Consider the following 20,032-nt stretch of genomic DNA (forward strand, 5'->3'; position numbering starts at 1 on the left):
GAAGACGTCGTCCTTGCTCTCTCCCCTACGCACCAAACCTATAGGGGAGGCTTTGCTTCACTCTAGCATCAATTGTGTTTGGTTGGCACATATGCACATTTCCTTTTAGCTTCTGAGTTGCCCTCTACCCATCCTACCAAAAAGAAAAGGATGTATATGTAGATTCACTTCTATTCAATCTTGACCCTTACAACACTACTAGTTCACTCGTCCCCACCAGCTGTAAAATTTCCACGAACGGGATTGATATCACACATGGCAATTGCTTTCTTTTAGGTTAGGTTATCCGGTTTTTCGATACGAAAGTTAGGAGAAGAATCTTGCGAACCTGGAAGCCTGTTGATGAAGTGGCTTCTAGCCTTGATCTTCGTAAGGTTGGACATTTTCCACCCTTCTCCTGAAGTTTCCTCGGCCAACCCTCCAATGGAATTCTTATGTTATTAGTATGATCTCTATCATCTCTATTCAATAAAGAAAAGAGGACCACTATATTGGGTCCACACGAAGGAAATTGAGGCTCATTGAGCTAAGGCTGTTGGTGTGAGTTCCGTTTCAGGCACATCAACATTGAGTTTTGGTTATTGGGTTAGCCTTCCCTTTTGGCCGAGTTAACACTATAAGAGAAAATGATAGTATGCACAATTTCACCACTTCGCAAACATATAGTGGCTATACATTATTTGAGCAAAAAACAGATGAACAAACCCATTATACTCAAATAAGAGAGTTCAAAAGCACGTTACTTCATCGATACCAATCATTATACAAATAGTCATTCAAGACAGATCAAAAAAATACATCCACAACCCTACTTCACTGATGACATCATCGATAAAAAAGCAAATGGATCAACACCACTTCATTGAACCCATGATCACAAATAAATTACCATGACATGTCAACACTAAACACGTTCTCAAATCCTGTCACTTTTGCCTCTTCAAACAACTTCTAATACTTATACTTTTGACCTTAGAAGAGGATCCACAGTAGAAGAGCCACCACTACCACTTGCATCTTTACCCGTACATCTCTAAACCTACAAAAAATATATATTCGTTTAAAATTTTATTGACAAAACAAGCATAGCATAATAGAAATGGTAGTACTAACCAAAATTTTTTGCCTTGAAAATTGTGATTATGAAGACGTAAACCTAGCTTTCTTAATTAGACAAATCAAATTATCGTGTCTCATTTTTGAGCAAGTTTGACATATTATTTTCATTTCTATCCTCGTCATCCTAATTCCACTCGCCACCTCACCCTCCTCTTTCTATCTTTTTTATTTATGTCTACCAGGCTTCATCTTGCTTGGAAGTGGTTCAAACGGCTCCCTATTAGTCTTTTTCCAAAATTTCTTTCCTTGAATTGGCATCATTATGTTTTCATTTGTAACTAAAAACTTAGCCTTCTTATAACACTCATTAACATAGTCATATGCATCATCTTGCCTATGATTTCTAGCAGAAATGGCGTAAGGACAAGGATGTCAGTAAGCTACCATTTTCTATAAGAGCAATCTCTTGAACTCATCCACTGCATATTTGTTTCTCTTATCCATCACCTCATATCCAATATCATCATTCCATTTCACTTGATAGTACATTGCACCAACTCTATTTTTTTCTAACTTCCTTACAATTGTTGAACCATAATCCCATCTCCACTTAACACATGTATCGTTCTATGTATGCATCATTGTTATTTATAGTATCCGCATTTCCTCAAACATATTATAAATGGACTTACACCTAGTATGTATAATTCTTCCATTGAATACCTCATATGAGTTATTGTCAACAATGTCACATTTCACATCAATAGTGAAGAAAGCTTTACACAAGTGCTTTGGCTCTATATGCACCAAGTCATGATATACATTAGGACTAATTTTCTTCAATACCTAAAAGTGTTCATCATATTTCTTCTTAGTACTATTCTTACTAAGATAGTCATTGCATTTGTATTTCCTTATGCTTCTTGCCCAAATTGGCATAGATGTGTCTAGCACACCATATGCTCAGCTTCAAACAACAAATCATCCATGACTCCTATAAAGCCCTGGCAAAGATGATTGCAATGTAAATATATGTATGAAAAATGTTAATATCATACATCAATTTTTTTAAGAACCGTGTCCAAGTGTCGCTACTCTTAACTTTGACAACCGCCCAAATAATTTGGAACATATGATCATTTGCATCACTTCCAATAGCACATAAGATTTGATCTTGACAAATTCCTTTCAAGAAACACCTATCTAACCCCACAACTTTTCTATATCTACTAAGAAACCATTTCTTACAAGCAACAAAATGAATAGATGTTTTCTCAAATAATACTTTAGATTGCATATCTAACTTTCAATATTCAATGTAATAGTACTCTTAAGATTTCTTTCCCTAAGCTTCTCTACATAATCTCACAATTTTGCATATTCCTTCTTATTGTTTCCCATCAACACTTTATCACAAACAACTTAGCATTCATATGTTAAGCCATGCTTACATTGAAAACAATAGTTGTAATAGTTGGCATTACTTTTATTGTAGGAAGATAGCGATTTGCCAATCAAGAATTTATTACCCTCTCTATTTTTGAAGCAAATGTTTCGAGTATGCCATAAATGGTAGGTCTTGATATGAAATGATCTACTACAAGATCAATAGATCTAGAAATCTTCCAAAGCAACTCTCATTAACACTTTTTGCTCTATCAAACTTCTCATCATTCTTTATAAAGTTTAGTACTTTACTCTCAATCACCGAGTACTTTTTCAAAGCATCTTTGAATTACTTACTACTATCAAATGCCATGGCAACAATAAATATAGGAACAACACAATTAGGATTACATCTTGGGACCTTACTTCTCTTTCTAATAAAATCGTCATCTTCTTCCTCTATTTCAGACTCCAAATTGTCATATGCATCTATGTCATAACAATGTGTCTCATAATCAACTTCAGCATTAACTGTATTATTCACATCCAATGGTTGGAATGATACTAATGTTGTGGATGGTTCCTTTATAATCAGATCCTTTGTGGCCCTCCCATGGAACACAGTCACGTTCTTCCTTATTTCTAGAAGCTCCTCATTATCAAGATCATCATCATCAATTCAAAATCTTACATTGCCAAGAAAATTCGTCTCATCATCATCATCACCATCCATAATATCACACTCTATGTTAATATAATCACCTTCATCAACTAAGCCATTAGGATTTAAGCCACCCTCGTGCTCAAAGATCATCTCATTAGCTAAATCAACTTCATTATGAGCACCCTCATTAACCCCTGACCGACATCCTTAGCATCCTCACCATCACCCACACTCACACCCTCACTTGGGCAAGCACCCTCACCTCACCTACACCTTCACCACCCCCTAACCAACACCCTCACTTGATTTAGCACCCTCACCTACACCTACACCTACACCTTGACCATCACCCTCGACTACCTCATCGATTGCAAAATTTTCTTCATATATATATATATCAATTAACTCACGACACAAATAACTGAATAGTAGATTAACAACACTACACTCATTTCATAAATATCCCAACCCATCTTCTAGAGACTTTCCAAGAAACTTAAAATAAACCTTTTTAAATTTACAATTTACCACATTCTCGTTATCTCTAATGAAGCTTTTATAACTCCTTGAACTAGTATCAATTTTTACTAGATCAATCTTACTCCCAACATATTTAAGCATTGGGCAATGGTAAAAATCTCCACCATGGAAAAGGCAAACCTATGCCGACTTGTCACTCATCTTGACTTTCTTGTCACTCATCTTGACCTTACACAAAAGAATGCAATATATGTTGTAAGTAGCCACATAATGGAGATTTTAACATGAGTAGCCTAGAGTGCTACAAATATGTGAAGATTTTGACTTGAGCATAAGTGTAAAATCCTCTCCGCCTCATCATTTCAAGCGAAATTTCTCTATAATTTACGAGAATTAACTAGGTCGATTAATATCTAACACTCTATGATACAAGAGTTCAAGGTGAACAGAGGGGCATAATTAGTTGGCTTTCAAGTTTGCCAATCTGGGGCAAGAATAAAATATTATCTCACGCACACTCATCTACTTTCAAGTTCAAAACTGAACAAACTGTTCAACACACACGAAGAAATAAGACAATTTGGGGACCACAACAAAGATAGAGACAAAGACAAAACTTAGTTTGGGACCACAGCAATATACCTCTTGCTCGTTCTTGGCTGACTTCACAACCACCTACCACATAGCTCAACACTTGCCGACAACACAATTAAACTTGGACTGCATCACTTACTCGTGTTTGTTGTGGTGTGGGTGAATCGGGTCTTTGGGCTATCATAATTTGGGCAAATTAGGTTTGCTAGCAATGAATAAAGGCGTCAGGTAAAAGTGGGCTTGATTCATGAAGGATATTGATGGAAGAACGACTTGGCTTGAGGGAGATCGCAAGATGAGATCGAACCGAGTGAAAATTTGCAAGAATTTCAAAGGAGATCTTACTATGGTTTGAAGATGATTTGGGCAAAACGTATAGAGCACTCACATGACCACTTCAGCCAAACCGATGCCTTATGTTGAAGTCTTTATTATTATTTTTTATTTTTAAAGAAAAACGACCCCAAACGATATCGTTTTGCTCTCTGGATGCCATGCTAGCGTTGGCAATGCTGACCGGTGCTAAAAAGAATGCCACATCAAACTTTTCCAATTGTACATGGTCGGATGGATTAAACTGGTGTAAAAGCAAATGGTTATAATTAAAGTGGTTAAAAAATTTAAGACTAATTGACACAATTAAAATAAGTTTAATACTTCTTTTATCATTTTCCAAAATATTAAAGCGAGGCAGAAACGACACTCCAAAAAATTACGTTAAAAACCCAATCAAGAAAAATTATAGGACCGCTCAAAACTGTCACCGGGGATGGTAAGATTCACAATAGTTTATCTCCAGTCACACAACTAGAGACCCTTCGTGTTAGCAAAATAGTAATATATCATTATCACAAAGGTAGATTAACAGAAAGAAACAAGAAAGTTTCTAATAACTGTCGAAGAAGTTGATAGACAACTTGAGAGGGGAAACAAAACCAATCAACTTGCTGATCATGATTTTGCGAACTATATAATAAATTTTCAAGTAATTCTAATAAATTTTCAATCACATCTTTGGAGTTATGCTATTTACTTCAGCGAAGGTTCTCCTCTCTCTCTCTCTCAATCAAGAACTTCCAGTCCTTTCTTTTTGTTCTTTATTTTTATTTTTCTTCGGCTCGAGGCAGACACGGCCCGGGCCATCAGAACTGAATCCTTTGTGCAAAAGGTTAGATGGAAAGCACCGATAATGTGGATTCAATCCAAGCGTTGGTTATTCCGGCAAGTAAGGAAGCAATTTCATATTTCATTCAATGAGGAAGCAATTAATAGTAATTAGACCTTGCCAATTATACCTTAAAAACTTAAAAAACTTTCCAATGATGATAAAAGTTCCATATTTAGTTGACAATTTGTAACACAAAATGACTATTTATTGGTATTTTTAGTACTTAATTTAAATGCTTAAATTTTCATCACTATTTTTTAACTTGACCAAGCTCAGCCCTAAAGTTCTTTTTCCAATTTCTAAGTTTATTTCGCCGCGAGTAGATTATTCGCCTTTTTATGGCATGTGTAACTGGTCTCTAATTTGGCCAACAGAACCCAAATATAATGGTGGCACTTAAAGAAACAATAATTTTAATAAAATAAAAAAGCACATAGTTTGTTACCCAAAATTAGCGAAGACCAGTTCAACGAACATAGAGTTCTAGGATTCTGCCTAACCTACCTTTTTTTTCCCTGAAACTTCAATAATTTCTTTCATAGTGACAAATCTTTTATAGCCAAAAACCGATAATCTACTCGGCACCACCTTCCGTCGCACACCCACCTCGTTACTTTCAAGAACATATTTTTATGTTTCTTCCATGGCCGGAAGCTGTCGGGTTGCAGCAAAATTCACCATTTCCATGGGGTAATCTAAGACATTGAACAGACGGTAATAATGCAAGGAAAGACATCCAATTGATAAAGCAATGAGTGAGAAAGAAAAGAGGAAGAAAGCACCCAAGAACATGGAGTAATGCACAGACGATAGGATAAAAAAAAACTATTTCATTCAATTGAATTTAGGATCGATTCACAAGCCCAGACGATCAGGAACCCATCGGCCCTGATTTCAAACAAACTCCCCAAAGCCACTTCCTATTGACTAGTACTCCACTATGACAATATCTAGCACAGGTGAAAACTGAAAGTTGACTACTACACCATCGTCGCGGATTTCACGCGAAACACTTCGAGAGAGATTCTTTCATAACAACCATGGTTCATAGAGCCCCACCAAATTTCAAGCAGACACAACCACTTAGAATTTCCACGACGGACGCGGAGCACGAGATGAAGGATCGTCTCGTCCTGGATGTTGTTTTTGACTAGGGCGCCGCCACCCTCCAGCTGGTTGGGTTCGAGGAACAGCCTGTGCTGGTCTGGATTCCCTCCTTGTCCCGGATGTTGGCCCTGATGTTGTCAATGTTGTCGGAGTTCTCGACCTCTCGGATGATGGATTTGGCTGCAAGGGTCTTAACGAAGATCTGGGCCTGACCTGAAGGTGGAGGTTGGACTCCTTCTGGATGTTGTAGTGGGCGATCGTGCGGCCGTCCTCGAGCTGTTTGCCAGCAAAGTTCAGACGCTGCTGGTCCGGCGCTATCTCCTCCTTGTACTGGATCTTAGCCTTGATGTCGCCTATGGTATCGGAGCTCTCGACCTCGAGAGTGATGGTCTTGCTCTTGCCGCTGGAAATCTTGACAAAGATCTGCATCTGCGAAGGCCCAAAAAATACACGAAATTGAGCCTTCCTTTCAACCATGGTAACCGCGAGACATCAAGAAACTGCCAAGAGCACCAAACTCGAACTCGGATTCAAAACTCGATTCACAGATCGAGAAGCCTACCTGGAGAGAATTTGCTTGGGGCCTGGCTGAAAATCGATCGAGAGCGAGAGAGAAAGAGAAAGATAATGTAGAGATCACGATAATGGTGGAGAAAAAGGTGAGGGGGAAGGGATTTCCTTATGGGAGAGGAGGAGGGCCGGCTTGACTTCGCCGCGGCATTTTTCTCATCAATCTTTCCGACCTTGGTTCCATTATCCTCGTCCACTAACCTTCTTTTTCGTCCTTTTCTTCTCTGACGGGTCGCACTTCCCTTCCTTCTCATTCTTATCTTTCTCCGGTTCTCTCCCGTTAAAATGTCACAAATAATGCCGGACTTTTTTTTTTTTTTTTTGGTCGAAAGAGCATTTCATTCATTCATTCATAAGTAGAAGTGCTACAAGCGACACTAAGAGAAGATTATGAACATAAAATGTCCCACAAAGGTTGGGGGGCGAAGATTTCCACCCTTGAGGAAGGGTTTTTGTGCGGTGTGCTTTCACAATCCAATAGGCTGCTTGGTTGGACTCCAGCGAGATATGCGTAATGCTCTTTAAAGGTAATTGGGCCAACAGACGTTTGCCTTCTTACATTACATTGCACAAGGCCCATGGAATTTCCTCTCGGCCCATAACCATCTCAACAGCTAAGGAACTATCACTTTCACATTTGTACTTGCATTCATGTTGCCATTTTTTATTCAATGTAATTCATAAATTTTCAATTTATTCAATATAATTCATAAACTTTATAACTCAACGTTCAATTTCGTTCCTAAAATTTATTTAATATGATTCATAAACTTTTGTAACAAATTTAAATTAGTCATTAACCATATAAAAATATTTAATGTGATCTTTAAACTTAAATTAATGAGAGGACAATATTGAATATTTTTAATCTTGCCTAAGATTATTATCATCCCAAAACTCAACTAACTAATGTCAAATTAAACCCCCACAGCAAGACGGTCGTAATATTCCTATATTATTAGTCCCAAACCAATACATGTAGTGTTGAAGAAAAATGAAGCATGGTAGATACAACACCTACAAACTTTACGCCGAAAACCCAATGTAAAAAAATCAGGAGACCTTTCAAAACTTCCACTAATCTTTAAGAATAGCATAGTACATAATAATTCGTCTTAAGTCATATAGAAAAAAGCTCTTCTCATTAGCAAAACAGTAATATATCGTCATCACAAAGTTGGATTAATATAGAAGCAAGAATAACTCTAATTATTATTGAAGAAGCTAAAAGACAATTAGAAGAATGCTTTCAATAAACAAAACCGATGAACTTGATAATCTTGATCTCACGAACTAGATAATAAAACCTCCTCTAGTTTTGACAAAGTTTCAATGGATAGCCTCTTCTCATCTTCGAGGTTATGCTCTCAACCTCTTTTCTCCTCAGCGAACGCTCCTCTCTCTCTCCCAATCGATGAAGAACTTTCAGCCCTTTCTTTTTATTTTTATCTTTTTCTTTGGCCGCATGAGGTAGACACGGGTCACACGGCCCATCAGAAATGAATCCTTTTATGCAAGGTAGATGGTAAGCACCGGTGAAGTGAATTCAATCCAAGGCGTTGGTTAATTCGGCAATTAAGAACGCAATTTCTTATTTCATTCATTAAGGAAGCAATTAAGAGTAATTAGACCATAATTATTATACCGTCAACAACTATAAATCCTTTCCAATGATTATTAAAATTCCATATTGGTTGACAATTAAGATTACAAAGTAATTATTTAATGGCATTTTTGTACTTTAATTTCAAGGGTCAATACACGAAAAAACCCAAACCGGTATACTTATGTTGGAAGATATGATTTTGTAATCTGTATTGATAGGAATTCAAATGTATTTTAGGATAGAAAAAGATAGGCAAATATTCCATTTCCTTTATTATTTTTCTTCCTTGTAATTAAATACATGAGACATGTACAAAATTACATTAATGAAGGAGAAGACAATTTGCTTCTTCGTTCTTCTTCTACCTTCTACGATCATCTTCATCTTCCTTTTCTGACATGGTATCAGAGCCATTCCGGTTCTGAACCTTTTTTGCGCTTCGATTGCCTCATAAACCAACTTTGAATCCCAGAAGAATGTTGCCAAAGGAATCAAAATTCTTGATTGCCTGAAGGAACCTTATCTGCAAAAAAGGGTTAACAGGGGAATCAACTTCTTCTTCAACATGTCAACACCACAAGATCTTACCTCTACTCCCGTCGATCAATCTGTTATAGAAGCTTCAATACAAGCCTTGGGAAATCAAGATCCGTTCTCGTAGTCCCTGCACCAGAACAGCAAAGACAGATTCAGGGCCAACATCCGCACGTGCAGTGGCAACAACAGGCTGAGGCAATTACAGGGCAACCATTCACGGGTCACCCTTACCAATGGATGCCGTATCCATGGTATCCTAGATCTATCCCCAACTTATCATCGCCTGGCTACCACAGCTACGCGTGGGTCGAAGAGGGTCCACCAACCAGTGATGGGGCAAACCCTAGCATCGGCCCGAAGCAGACGGGCGGATCGAATGTACCAGGTCAGAGAACCAATTCCTATTCAGGTTTTCAAAATGCGAATTACGGATTTAGCTTCGGCGGTTCGGGTCAGGGAACAAATCCCTACCCGACTCCCGCACCAGTTTCTTCCCGTATCAGATTCTCGCTACCAGTGGCCGGCCGGAACCCGGGGACCCGTTGTATACAACAAACGGCAACGAACCAAAATTGAAAATCATAAGTTAGCAATCGACAGGTGCAGACAATTATTCAAGTTGGTCACGCGAATTTCGATGGGCCCTTATAACGAAAGATAAAGAAGTTTTCATTGACAGATCTTTTCCGATTCTATCCGATGAGAGAATGGCACAGCTCTGGAGGAGATGCAGCCAACTGGTGAGAACTTGGATTGGAAACTACATCGCGCCAGAGGTCGCGGCCAGACTTCCCCCGACGGAGGATCCGAAGATGTGGGAAAACATAAGAGAGATGTACGGAAAACTTAACCAAGTTAAAAAAAATTTATCTCACACAACAAATTTCCGATCTGAAACAGGGGAACATGAGCATCGCGACAATATACAACAAGCTTTCCGGTCTGTGGAATGAGTTAGAGGCAACCGAGGAAAAATTCGACTAGCCCGATCATATCCAACAGTAATACAAGCAAATGCGAGAAAGGGAGAAGGCAACGAGATTCCTCCTCATCCTCAACGTGGCATACCTACCATTCCGATCCCATATACTCACCATGGAGCATCTGCCAAGTCTCGGCCGTATCTATCAACTCACCATACAAGAGGAGAGCCAACAAAGATCGGCAGACCACAGCAAGGGAGGAGATGGCATCGCTCTCGTAGCCAAGAGCCATTTTCGCTCGTCACAGAGAAGCTCGGGAAGGAGAGAGGCGGATCTAGGGTTGTTCTTCGAAAACGAAAACCCTAGATCGCTTTTAAGGAGAAGCATGGACGGTGGAGATCACTCCCGCCATCAATCGGACGGCTTGCGGTCATTCCAGGGGTGGACAGGATCGGACGGTTCGCGTGGCATCCTCTCCACTGCATCCGACGGCTCGCGTACTGTTTTTTTTAAATCCATCCGACGGCTCACGAGGCAGCTACTTAATCGGATCAGACGGCCCACGATCAATCAGCACAAGTGGGCTGGAAGGCTCGCAAGGCCCATTTCTAGGAGGGACCGACGGCTCATATGGGCCAATTTCGGCCCAGGCTTTTCAATCCACCATCAGGCCCACTTCAAATACAAAAATTAATGGGCCACGGGGAAAAGGTAAATTGTACTGTGATTATTGTAAGCGCCCGCACCATACAATTGAGAATTGCTGGAAATTGCATGGAAAGCCAGGAGAAAAAGAAAAAGGGAAATTTTCCTCAGTTTTTCAAATCTCGGGTCAGCAAATGGGAAAATCAATTACCCATGAACAATATCACGAGCTGATGGAAACTTTGAAGAAATTGGATCCTTCTGATAAAGGAAGCAGCTTCATAGGTACATCCTATTGTTTGATGAACTCAATTTCCAAGGATGCATGGATTATTGATTCTGGTACAAGTGATCACATAGTCTGTGATAGGAATTTACTTTCAGACATTACAAAATTATCTTTTCCTATATCAGTACAACTTCCAAATAGAAATACCACCAAAGTTATAATGATTGGGACTGTAAAGCTTAGTTCTCTTGTTACTCTTAAAAACGTGCTCTACGTACCCAATTTCCATTTCAATCTAATCTCAATTGCTCGAGCCTGTGAAGAAAATTCATGTCACATTCTTTTCCATTCTAATAAATATTTCTTTCAGGCCCTTTTGACTGGAAAACTGATGGGCTTGGGTAGAGTCAACCAGGGACTATATTTTTGGTTGGATTTTTCGCATCTTTTTAAATTATCTCCTGTTGAATTCAATAAATCTCTTTGCAATGCTACTGTCAATGGCATCAATTTCCTTAATCATAAATGATTGGGCCACAGTGCATCATTTCCTTGTCCTAAATGTCCTATTTGTCCCATGGCTAAGCAAACACGTGCTCCTTTCCAGAATAGCACTTCTCGAGCGAATAATATCTTTTCTCTTATTCATGCTAATGTTTGGGGGCCCTATCATACTTTAAATCATGACGGGTCTAGGTTCTTTCTTACAATTGTGGATGACTACTCTCGTGCCACATGGATTTTTCTCATGCAGTCCAAAAATCAGGTCTTTTCTCATTTAAAGACATTCATTTCCTTGTCTAAGACTCAATTTCAGAAATCCATTCATAGGATACTTATTGATAATTGAAAAGAATTTTTTAATGCTGAATGTGCTTCCTTGTTCACTGTAAATGGGATATTGCATGAGAGTTCTTGTACCTATACACCCCAGCAAAATGGTGTTGTTGAGAGAAAACATCGCCATCTTTTAGAAGTGGCACATGCGCTTAAATTCCAAGCTTCTATCCCTGAAAATTTTTGGGGAGATTGTATGATTACTGCAGCATATTTGATCAACCGCATGCCATCACGCATTTTAAAAGGAAAGACACCTTTTGAGTTATTGTATGGGAGAAAGCCGAATCTGACCCATCTCAGAGTCTTTGGGTGTCTGTGCTATGTCACTATAGTGGGCCATAGAGATAAGATGGCGCCACGAGCTACTCAATGCATTTTTATGGGTTATCCAACTTTGCAAAAGGGATATCGGCTTTATGCACCGTCTAAGGGAATTTCTTTATCAACAGGGATGTTGTGTTTCATGAAAATATTTTTCCTTTTTCCTTAACGTCTTTATCTGAAGAAGGAAAGACAAATCAGCAATTCTTGTTGGAAGAAGATTCATCACGTGGAGAAGCACTTATTATTCCTACTCTTCCACGAGCAATTGATATCTTGCCTCCAACACCCCTTGTGAATACGGCTGAAGATTCCATTGAGCATCCTTATGTAGAAAGATCATTGCATGAAGAACCAGCACAGTTGAAGGATACTTCAGAAGCAACTACTACTGAAGAATTATCCATCACACCACAAGTGCCACAGAGGCGTTCTCATCGAATCTCTCGACCACCAACTTGGACGAAAGATTATATATGTGGTCCTTCAAGATCATCAGGTACTCGTTACCCTATCTCCTCTTATGTCTCCTTTGATAGATTGTCGCTAGAACATCTATGTTACATAAGTCATATTTCTGAAGATCAAGAACCTACTAGTTATAATGAAGCCAAAGATGATCCTCGTTGGCAAAAGGCCATGGAATCAGAATTACATGCATTAATAGACAATCATACTTGGGATGTTGTATCAATGCCTGATCATCGCAAACCCATTGGATGTAAGTGGGTATATAAGATAAAATACATAGCAAATGGTTTTGTGGAAAGATACAAAGCCCGGTTGGTGGCAAAAGGCTTCACCCAGCGAGAAGGTTTCGACTATCATGAAACATTTTCTCCTGTAGCAAAGGATGTCACGGTTCATACTTTTCTGTCTATTGCTGCTTTTCGTGACTGGCCATTACATCAAATGGATGTCCATAATGCCTTCTTGCATGGCGATCTGGATGAAGAAATATATATGGAGCTTCCACCCGGATTATGGAGACAGGGGGAGTCGAAGGCATGTCGTCTCCGCAAATCTCTTTATGGATTGAAACAAGCTTCTAGACAATGGTATGCTAAGTTCACCAATGCACTCTTGGCTGCTGAATTCAATCAATCCAAGTATGACTATGCCTTATTCACCTAGATAAAAGGTATGTCATCTATTTACTTGATGATCTATGTTGATGACATTCTTATCATGGGGAATGATAATTCTGCTGTAAAGAAACTTAAAGAGCATCTACATTTGACTTTTCATATCAAAGACTTAGGGTCACCTAAGCATTTTCTTGGAATTGAGATAGCTCGCTCAGATCGGGGCATCTCATTAAGCCAACGGAAATTTGTGATGAAAATAATATCAGAAGCAGGATTATCAGGCTGTAGACCATCAGTCATCCCTATTGAGCAAAATGCTAAATTGACTTATGTTGGCTATGACACTGGCGTATCCTCCTCTTCTGATGATCCGTTGTTACAAGATCCCTCAGGATATCAGAGACTCGTGGGTAAATTGATATATCTCACCATGACTAGGCCAGATATTTGCTATGCAGTTCAGACTCTTAGTCAGTTTATGCACAGTCCAAAGCAGTCTCACATGAACGCAGCCTTGAATATTGTGAGATACTTAAAGACCTGTCCAGGTTTGAGAATACTTCTTTCTCGAAAGTGCAACGTGGAGATTACGGCCTATTGCGATGCAGATTATGCCACATGCCCTATGAGTAGGATGTCTATTACTGGTTTCTGCATCAAATTTGGGGAATCACTTCTTTCATGGAAGACAAAGAAACAGTCTACCGAATCTTTATCATCGGCTGAAGCTGAATATCGATCTATGGCCAAGACTGTTTGTGAGATAGTCTGGTTAAGGGGTTTACTTCTGGATCTCGGAGCTCCTGTTAAAGGACCAACTCTACTCATCTGTGATAATGATTCAGCACTCAAGCTTGCAGCAAATCCTGTACTGCATGAGAGGACAAAGCATATAGAAGTCGATTGTCATTTTACTCGAGAAAAGATTCAAGAATGAATTGTTGAGACAAGAGGAATCAGGACTTCGGAACAGCCCGCTGATATATTTACTAAACCTCTTTGTCAAAGACAACATACATATCTTCTAAACAAGCTAGGCGTCTTGGACATATATAGACCAATAGCTTGAGGGGGAGTGTTGGAAGATATGATTTTGTAATCTGTATTGATAGGAATTCAAATGTATTTTAAGATAGAAAAAGATAGGCAAATATTCCATTTCCTTTATTATTTTTCTTCCTTGTAATTAAATACATGAGACATGTACAGAATTACATTAATGAAGGAGAAGACAATTTGCTTCTCCGTTCTTCTTCTGCCTTCTACGATCATCTTCATCTTCCTTTTCTGACACTTATGACAAATTTACCATAAATTAATTTTTTGAATATCAAAAATCAAAATTGGTACACATGTGACAAATTTACCTAAAAATAATTTTTTGACTATAAAAAACCTCAAACTGATATATTTGTGACAAATTTACTCTTTATTAACTTCCATCAAATTTTACCATTAAATTTGTTAACATGAATGACACATTGTAACATATTATGGTGACATGGTAAGTCCATGTAGAAATCCATAAAGTTAATTTCAAGACAAATACCAAATTTATCATAAGTATATCATTAAATTTATCACAGAAGCACCATTAAATTTATCACAAGTGTATCAGTTTGGCACATCGGTATACCACGTCACCATGTGTCATCTAAGTCGGCAAATTTAACGATTAGGTAAATTTATCACAAGTGTACTAGTTTGGAATTTTTTTTATAGTTTGTAATAAATTTGTCATTGATATATCAATTTGAGGTCTTTCATTTCATTAACCCTAATATTAATGTTTAAATTCTCATCACTATTTTTTTTTTATTAGGCCAAGGTAAGCCCTAAAGTTGTTTCTCCAATTTTAGTCTGTTTCCCGCCCTGTCGAATATAATGGTAGCACTAAAAAGAAACAATTTTAAAAAGCACGTATTTTGTCACCCAAAATTAGTGAAGACTAGGGGTGAGCACGGTTCCCGGTTCTAAAGAGACCGGTTCTGGTTCCCGGTTCCATTTTTCTAGGAACCGGTCAGATATTTAAAAAAAAAAAAACCCAAGAGCACCCACGAGATTTCCCCCTTCCCTTCCTTTTCCCTCTCTTTCTTTCCCCCTCTTTTCCCTCTCTCTTTCTTTTCCCTTTTTCCTACTCACGTCACTTCCGTCCCCCAACTTTTTCTTTTCTTCTCTCTCTCTCTTCTCTTTCCCCCTCTCTCGGCCAAAACCCCACCCTTCTTCTTCTTCTTCTTCTTCTTCTTCTTCTTCTTCATTCCTTCCTTCCTTCCTCTTGCTGGTTGCTGCTTCACTCACCACCACACCGCCGCCCCACACCCTACTCACCACCACATCTTGGCCACCAAACCACCACCACCCACCGCTCGTCCGACGAGCCGTCTCGCCGTTGAGCCCGACAGGCTGTCGCGCGGCCTCGCCGCCGTGAGCCACCGCCGCCGTCCCCAAGCCACCGTCACCACCTCTTGCTGCAGCCTGCTGCTCGCTTGGCCGTTCGGGCCGTCATTGCTCCGAACCGCCACTGCCGACGTGGTTGAGGCATTAGATCATCCTCAAGATGAAAGCAATTGGGAAGGCGGGGATCCTGATGGAGACATTATTTATGTGGAGTAGGTCTAACTGCTGTAGAGCAACAGCACTATGTTGCTAGACTGGGCATATTGCTGCTTAACCGGTTAGTTTGGTGTTGTCTTTGTAGGGAAGAGAATTCTTTTTCTTCTGTTCAATGACAAAATACGATAGCAATCGTATTGTAGGGTGCAGCTTAGCCATATTCTGGATCTTGTTGGAACAAATTGTTATTTATGTGCTATGTTTTCATAGGATTGTATATGTTATTGTCTACCTGAAGGAATAGCCAATGTGCCTGAAATACTTGGCACTGTATCTATATTATTTGCCACTCTACTCAACACTGCCCATTTGGGGTGAAGAATCTTCAGCTGATATTGATGTGACCATCTTCTTTTGCCGGCCTGAAATGGGAAAGAAATTATCAGCCGATTGATTCTCTAGTTAAATGCTAAACCCAATAGACAAGCTGAATCCTTCGTTGAGGCAGTTTGCGGCACATGCAGTCCAGCCGTCATTTTGTTGTAATTGGTAAATCTCATGCATCAAACTAAGAAAACGATGATTTTGCACTTCTTCGCTAGTTTACGGCACAATGAACGGATTTGCAACTGTTTGCTTGTCCCGGATAGATACATTTACTGAAGCACCATACGCATGCTCTTGTTGGGTTTTAAGCTTTCAAGTTGTTCTTTCGGTGATGCTACTTATTATTTTCAGAATGACAACCGAAAAGTCAGTCTCTCTTCATGCAGGTTTAGGCGGTAACAATAAACCGCTCTTATGCAGGAAAGGAGGTTTCATAACATCATATGGACTTGAAATATATCTTGCCGATCTTTGATGCAATCCTCATAGTTTTGTCCTTGCATTTGCCGACCGCACGCCATGGCAGCTATATTGAGCTTGTACTTTGTGTATTTGAGCATGTTGCCGTAATTTCTGCAAGGAGCACATAGCAATGACGAAAAAGAAAAAAAAAGAAAAAAAAAGAACCGTTGGAACTCGGAACCGACCGGAACTTGTGACGGGGGTAGGTTCCAGTTCTCTGTTTGACGGGCAGGTTCCAGGTTCCAAAATTGAAGAACCCGTACTGGTGGTAGGTTCCAGTTCCGGACGGGTTCAACCGGAACCCGGAACCGCTCACCCCTAGTGAAGACCAGTTCAACGAGAGTAGAGTCTAGGATTCCAACTAATCTATCTTCTTCTTCTTTTTCCCTGAAAAATCCCCGCAAATTTTATTATGGTGACAAATCTTTTATAGCCAAATCCAATAATCTGCTCAAGCACCACCTTCCATCGCATGCGCACCTCGTTACATTCAAGAACATATTTTTATGTTTTTCGTATGGTCCCGGAAGTTGGGTACAGTTTTCCATGGCCAAAAGCTGTCATGGTGAAGCAAATTCACCATTTCCATGGGGTAATCAAAGACATTGAACAGCTGGTCAAAATGCTAGGCAAGACATTTATCAAGTGATCGGGCAAGAAGTGGAAAGAGAACCCTGTCGAGTTCAAACGCAACTGCCAAAGGAAGGAGAAAGCACCACCATCTCAACTCAAGCATCCAAGAAGAGAGACCAATGCACAGACGATAGTTTATCTCCTCCTGATCAACTTAGCTTGCATGATGTAGAGAATGAAAGTATTTTTTCCCTTGGCCATCGTCATTGAACCTTTGATCAATTTCCATTTGCCATCATAAAAAGAATTGTAGTAATCATCATCATCTAAAACACCTATGCAAATCATATGAAGATAAAGGTCTAAATCATGTCTAGCATTTTTCAGAAGCATATTACATCCAACATCCGTTTCCAAATGAATATCTCCCACATTGATTATCTTAGAATCATCATTTGTTACTCATTCTAACACAATCCAAATCAATGAATGTAAAGTAGTTACGTCGTGAGGTGACATTAAATGAGGCTACAGAATCAATAACTCAATTAAAATCTTGGTATGTAAGGTTTACACAAGCATTGTTGCAAATAAACACAATATCGCCATCGGAGACAACCACCACTGTAACTTGCTTCTTTTCTTTCTTTTCATCTCCATTTATATCTTGGGATTTATCTCTCTTTGCAAACTTGCATTTTCTAGCAGCATGTCCCATTTTGCCACAATTGTAGCAATTCATGTTCCTCCTTGATCTAGTTGTTTAATACCATGACCAATGCATCCCATCTATCGGGGAAAGGACCAAGCAATAAACATATTCGTAACTCATCTCCAATATCAATTTCTAGATTTGTGAACTGATTCACGACATAACTCATCTCCAATATCAATTTCTAGATATGTGAACTGATTCACGACATCTTGAACTTCACTTAAGTGCTCCAACACACTGCTCCCTTCCTTATATTGTAAGTATACAAGTTTTTTTTTTTTTTTTTTTTTTTTTTTTTTTTTTTTTTTTTTTTATAACTAAAAATGCTTTGTGTTCTCCTCTCATAAAGATTTTGTAATTTCTTCCACGATATTTTTGCATTTGTTTTTGAGCAACATGAAAAAAGAAAATTATCACCAATCCATTGTCAAATAAAGCCAACCATTTTCCGATTCATACGCTCTCATTCTTTATATTTATTGTCTCCTTTAGCCCCCATCACAATCGATTGAATCATACAAATCTTTACATTATGGTATAATATCTTCCATGTGAGATATTCAAATAGAGAAATTCAACGCATTTAACTAAACACATGGTGTCACTAGTTTCCTCCACTTGACGCCTTGGGATTATTTATGAAATTATCTCAAGATTGAATATTTGATTGATGCTGCTCTAGCAGAATTTAGAAAAAGGACAATCTAGATTGCCTATCCACTATCAATATCATCCCTAAAACTCAAGCAACTAATTACATTTTAGTAATAATAACCCAATCCAATACATGTGCTACTGAAAAAAATTAAAGCAAGGCCAAAGTGACACCCACAAATGTTATGTTGAAAACTTGATCCGGAAAAATCATAGGACCACTCAAAATTATCACCAAGGATAGTAGGATTCACAATAATTGATCTCTAGTCACACAACTGGAGACTCTTCACATTAGCTAAACAATAATATATCAATATCACAAAGGTGGATTAAAATAAAGAAAAAATGTTTCCAATCACTGTCAAAGAAGTTGAGAGACAATTTGAAAAGGGAGTTCAACGAACAAAACCAACTTGTTAATCATGATTTCACGAACTATATCATCAATTTTCATAATCAAATTTGGACTGCCTCTTTTCATCTTCGAAGTTACGCTCTCTGCCTTCTCTCTCTCTCTCTCTCTCTCTCTCTCTCTCTCTCAATCAAGAAAAATTTCAGTCCTCTCTCTCTTTCCAATGAAGAACGTTTAGCCCTCTCTGTCCTTTGATCTTTTCTTCGGCCCCATGAGAAGGACTCGGCCCATCAGAACTGAATCCTTTTTGTGCAAGGTTAGATGGAAAGCACCGGTGATGTGGATTCAATCCAAGTGTTTTTTTTTCTTGGTCAAAATCCTAGCATTAGTTAATTCGGCAAATAAGGAAGCAATTTCTTTTTCATTCAACAGGGAAGCAATTAACCCCAATGACCATCTTTCTCCCATAAAAAGGGAAGGTGAGAAAATCTTTATCTTCTTGTGGAAGTTGAGGTCTAGACAATTTAATTTCAAGTGTAGATTTTGATTCTCACTCTAATTAAAAAAGTTTTAATTAGAGTAAAAATTGAAGTAAAAATAAAGTACAACCGACTAAAAAAAATAGGGAAGCAATTAATCGTAATTAAAACTTAATCTCCTTCCAATGATGATTAAAGTCCCATATTTAGTTTATCGGTTTATATTACGAAATAACTATTTATCGGCATTTTTAGTAATTAATTTCAATGCTTAAACTTTCATCCCTATTTTTAATTTGGCCAGGTTAAGCCCTAAGGTTCTTTTTCCAATTTTAGTCTATTTCGTAACTGGTCTCTAATTTGGTCAGCAGAACGCAAATATAATGGGGGCACTAAAAAGAAACAATAATTTAAATATTAATAAAAGCACGTATCTTGTCCCCCGAAATTAGTGAAGACCCGAAATTGCCCAACCTCTTCTTCTTTTTTTCTTTTTCTTTTTTTTTTTTTGTGAAGACCAGTTCTGAAAAAAAAAAAAAAATTGGGGCACGTTCTGGAAACAATAATTTTTTTTTTAATTTTATAAAAGCCTCGTTTTTTTTTTTTTTTTTTCTTCTAGTGAAGACAAGTTCAACGG

The 20,032-nt window shown here is 38.5% G+C and overlaps 1 protein-coding gene and 1 pseudogene across 1 annotated transcript; one reads left to right on the forward strand and one right to left on the reverse strand.

The window, feature by feature from the left end:
- The window catches only part of LOC108953866, a 101,446-nt pseudogene extending 94,177 nt beyond the window's left edge, over window positions 1-7,269 (reverse strand).
- Window positions 7,270-13,317: 6,048 nt separating this feature from the next.
- LOC120294068 (uncharacterized mitochondrial protein AtMg00810-like) lies at window positions 13,318-14,154 on the forward strand. The gene has a single exon (XM_039313955.1). The coding sequence runs from the start codon at window positions 13,318-13,320 to the stop codon at window positions 14,152-14,154; it is 837 nt and encodes a 278-aa protein (XP_039169889.1).
- The last annotated feature ends 5,878 nt before the right edge of the window (window positions 14,155-20,032 follow it).

This window comes from Eucalyptus grandis, chromosome 5 (genome assembly GCF_016545825.1).
Source record: "Eucalyptus grandis isolate ANBG69807.140 chromosome 5, ASM1654582v1, whole genome shotgun sequence".
Classification (NCBI taxonomy): domain Eukaryota; kingdom Viridiplantae; phylum Streptophyta; class Magnoliopsida; order Myrtales; family Myrtaceae; genus Eucalyptus; species Eucalyptus grandis.